The 3266-nt window shown below is 50.4% G+C and overlaps 1 protein-coding gene across 1 annotated transcript; it reads left to right on the top strand.

Annotated features, from left to right (window-relative positions):
• Positions 1–556: 556 nt before the first annotated feature.
• LOC132818726 (C2 calcium-dependent domain-containing protein 4C-like) lies at positions 557–2415 on the top strand. The gene is made up of 2 exons (XM_060829772.1): positions 557–1514; positions 2158–2415. Exon 1 carries the CDS (start codon positions 585–587, stop codon positions 1362–1364), a length of 780 nt encoding a protein of 259 aa, XP_060685755.1. The 5' UTR covers positions 557–584; the 3' UTR covers positions 1365–1514; positions 2158–2415.
• Positions 2416–3266: the final 851 nt, after the last annotated feature.

The following is a 3266-nucleotide window of genomic DNA, read 5'->3' on the forward strand; positions in this document are numbered from 1 at the left end:
TTAAACATTGTGTTATGGGTTCATTTTGTTTTCCACAGCCGCTTTGGCTGTGACGAATAAGCACATCAGAACCAAAATTTAAGTGAAATCAATGGATAACATCCAGAGGAGCATGTGCGTTCCGAAACAGGTTCGCGACTGTTACCACACCACAGCGGCGCCTGGCTGTTCCAGGTCTCCCCTGTGAGAACACGATGGGTAATGCACTGTCAGACACCGTTTCCAAACTAGGAGCAATTGTGGCATGGGATGTTTGAGCGATGGGCTACGCTCAGGACACTGGTAAACCTCACCCTCTCTTCCACTGCACCCCATTAGTGTGCAGCCACAGGAAATAGTTATTCCAAACAGCGCACCTCCGGAGCTGCAGCGTGTTTCTGTTTGTTTTGCTGTGCGTGTTGTGTGCGTTCAAGATGTAAAGAGGTTGGAATCGGAGCGCCAGTCAGACAGGCTAAAGATGTTACTGACGCAGGGTGAGTGAGTGACGTTACCTGTTAAAGATCATTTAAAAATAGCTGCAGACAGCCGCTTCCTGCAGATCGCTAGCACAACTGTCTCCGAGGTGACCCGGAGTCCGTGCATACATGGTATCCAAGACTTCTTACATCTCCTTCAAAGCTAACATAGGAAGTATGCTGCCCTGGTCCAAGCATGCCAACGCCAAAGTTGTCACAGCAGACAAGAAGCGGCGCTGCCACAGCTCCAAGGACATCTTCAGCGTGATGGTGACTCCCGACCGGATCCCCAAGTTCTTCATCCCGCCTTTGGACATCCCCCTTCCGCGGGAGCAGGGTCAGAGAGCTCAGAGAGGCGCCTCCTCACCAGACCTGCTGCTCTCGGGCCGGTTGCAAGCCCCGGAAAGGCCCAGCTCCGAGAGGAGCTGCTCCGAGCCCAACGTGGCGAGGGAGCGGCTTCAGAAGAGGCCGAGCTGCGGGGGCCAGGCTGCTGGGGACCACTCCGACCCCCCGACCCGAGCTGCCATGTCCCTGCCCCATCTGCAGAAAATCACCACCCCTTACGGCTTCCCTGCCCTCGGAGAGGTGCCGCACATTAAGAGGAAGGAGTCACTTTTCTTTGAAGGCGACCTGGCGGAGGTGAGGGGCGGCAGGGGGAGGAGCGCGGTGCTGGGGAGGAGAAGCTGTGTCCGGGTCAGCGGCCTCGCTGGGTGGGAAGAGCAGAGAGCCAGCAGCAGCAGCGGCAGCGGCTCGGGCTGTTGGGGACCCACCGCCGAGCGCAGCCCCCAGAGCAGCTCCTACCCCAGCTTCATGAAAGACAAGAGCAAGTTCCAGCTCCTCATCAGGAAACACCTCAACAGCATCAAGCGCCTGAAGTCCACTCGGGCCGCTTGGCGGGCCGCCCTCTGAGCAGCCCCAGCTCCCGGAGTTGACAGATCAGAGACTCCTCGATTCCGCCGAGCCATTATGTTTCACCATCATCATCACCATCGCCATTAGCCCATCGGGCAGGCCATCGGCAACACGGGCGGCTGGACTCCCATCCCCGGCTTCTCTCAGGTAAATGGCACACAGGGACCAGCGGCTGGTCTTGTAGTTCTCAAAAGTTATCGCAACTCAAAGCGCAGATTTAGAAATGTTCAGCTGGTCCAGCAATAATCTGTGTGGGCTAACGTGCACATTTCTCCACAAAGCTTTCACAGCTTCAGGCGATGCAGGTTAACTTTTTTTTTAATGTCAAAAAATATACTTTATTCATAAAAACATACCCCGTCCCTGGAGTAGTCCGGTGCAGCACAGAAGCATGTGGAGAAACAAATATTGGTGTATGATTCTATCCAGCAAACCAAAGTGTGCAGGCCTCCATGGACATGCCGTTGAAGCTCAGGGATGGTCCGATACCTGAACGGACCCTTAGTTAACTTCTGCAGAAAGACCCCAGACCTTAGACTGAGGTTAACACTCGTCCACATCCCAACAACGAATTAGCAAGAAGGAGTGACCAGCTGATGAAGGAGCAGCGCTCCAAAAGCTAGTGCTTCCAATTAAACCTGTTGTTGTGTGATTTTTAACTTCGAAGAACGGGCTAATGTTGACGTGTTAGCTTGAAGTCGGTGACAAAGTTGCATTGTCTTATCTATTGCGGGGTCTGGGGAGGGTCGACACTGATTGTGACTATTCTTTTGTGTTTTTTATTTGCCAGGTTGCTTGTGAAGTCGTTGCTCTCCGTTTGGATTGGAGCAAGTTGTTTTTTTTTACCGGCTGCCTTCGGGATACCGCAATGCTAATCGCCCTGTGCTAAAACAAATGGCCATGTCCGAACAGAGCACTTTGCAAATACAAGGTGCTGCACTGTATTCGTGTCCGTTCTTGTAGCATGAGGATTTAGATTGGTGTGAACTGTATCAGTATTAAAGTGTACTCGATTTACTTGCAAACAATAAAGCATTGTTCGATACTGTGTTGCTGGTGATTTAAGTCTCTTAACTAAATTGGCAAAAAACACAAGTCGCTACGCCTAAACTATGCACCTTTCCCGCGGCTGTAGAACCATGGGATAAAACTCAATAAATAACAGGGCGACGTTGGTCAGAATACAATCTGCACACGTGGCTTAGGATCAATATTAACTTATCACCGCCTGCAAAACAATCAAAGTGGGAAATGACTAAACGCTGTCGTCTCTCGCAGACTCCAGCTGTTAGACATTTATAATAATTCAATCGTCAAAGTTGATTTCTTCAAAGGGTTTGAACTCGATTGACCCTCACAGTCTGGCGTGGTTCACCTGCTTGTACCATTTTTGCTGCAGAAACGTGTCCAAGTTCACTCCCTTTGCGCACTCATTGTAAAACTTTCCATTAAGGAGCAGTCAGTAGAGGTTCAATTATAAACGGACTTTGAAAGGTGAGTGAAGGAACTGTAAAGGATTATTGAGAAGATGCACTAAATATTTTTTCAGCAACTAAGAGGAAGTGAGGACTACAGATGATGGAGAGGTCAGAGTGGAGAAGCACAGCAGGGCAGGCAGCATCCGAGAAGCAAGAAACTCGGCGTTTCGGGCATAAGTCCTTCATCAGGAGTTCCTGATCTGAGGGTCTGACCGCCCGCAACGTCGACTCTCCTGCTCCTCGGATGCTGCCTGCCCTGCTGTGCTTTTCCAGCGCCACATGTTTTGACAATGGGTTACATAGTGACAACAGGATTTGGTATTAGCAAGTGTGAAGTTGATTGGTTTGAATAATGAAAAGTCCAAGTAATTATACTTTAATTGTAAATGGTCTGAGCACTATGGAAGGACGCAGATTACTG

This window comes from Hemiscyllium ocellatum, chromosome 1, assembly GCF_020745735.1.
Source record: "Hemiscyllium ocellatum isolate sHemOce1 chromosome 1, sHemOce1.pat.X.cur, whole genome shotgun sequence".
In the NCBI taxonomy this organism is placed as follows: Eukaryota; Metazoa; Chordata; class Chondrichthyes; order Orectolobiformes; family Hemiscylliidae; genus Hemiscyllium; species Hemiscyllium ocellatum.

Coding starts and splice junctions, on each gene's coding strand:
- LOC132818726 (XM_060829772.1), top strand. CDS start 585: ATGGTATCCAAGACTTCTTACATCTCCTTCAAAGCTAACATAGGAAGT.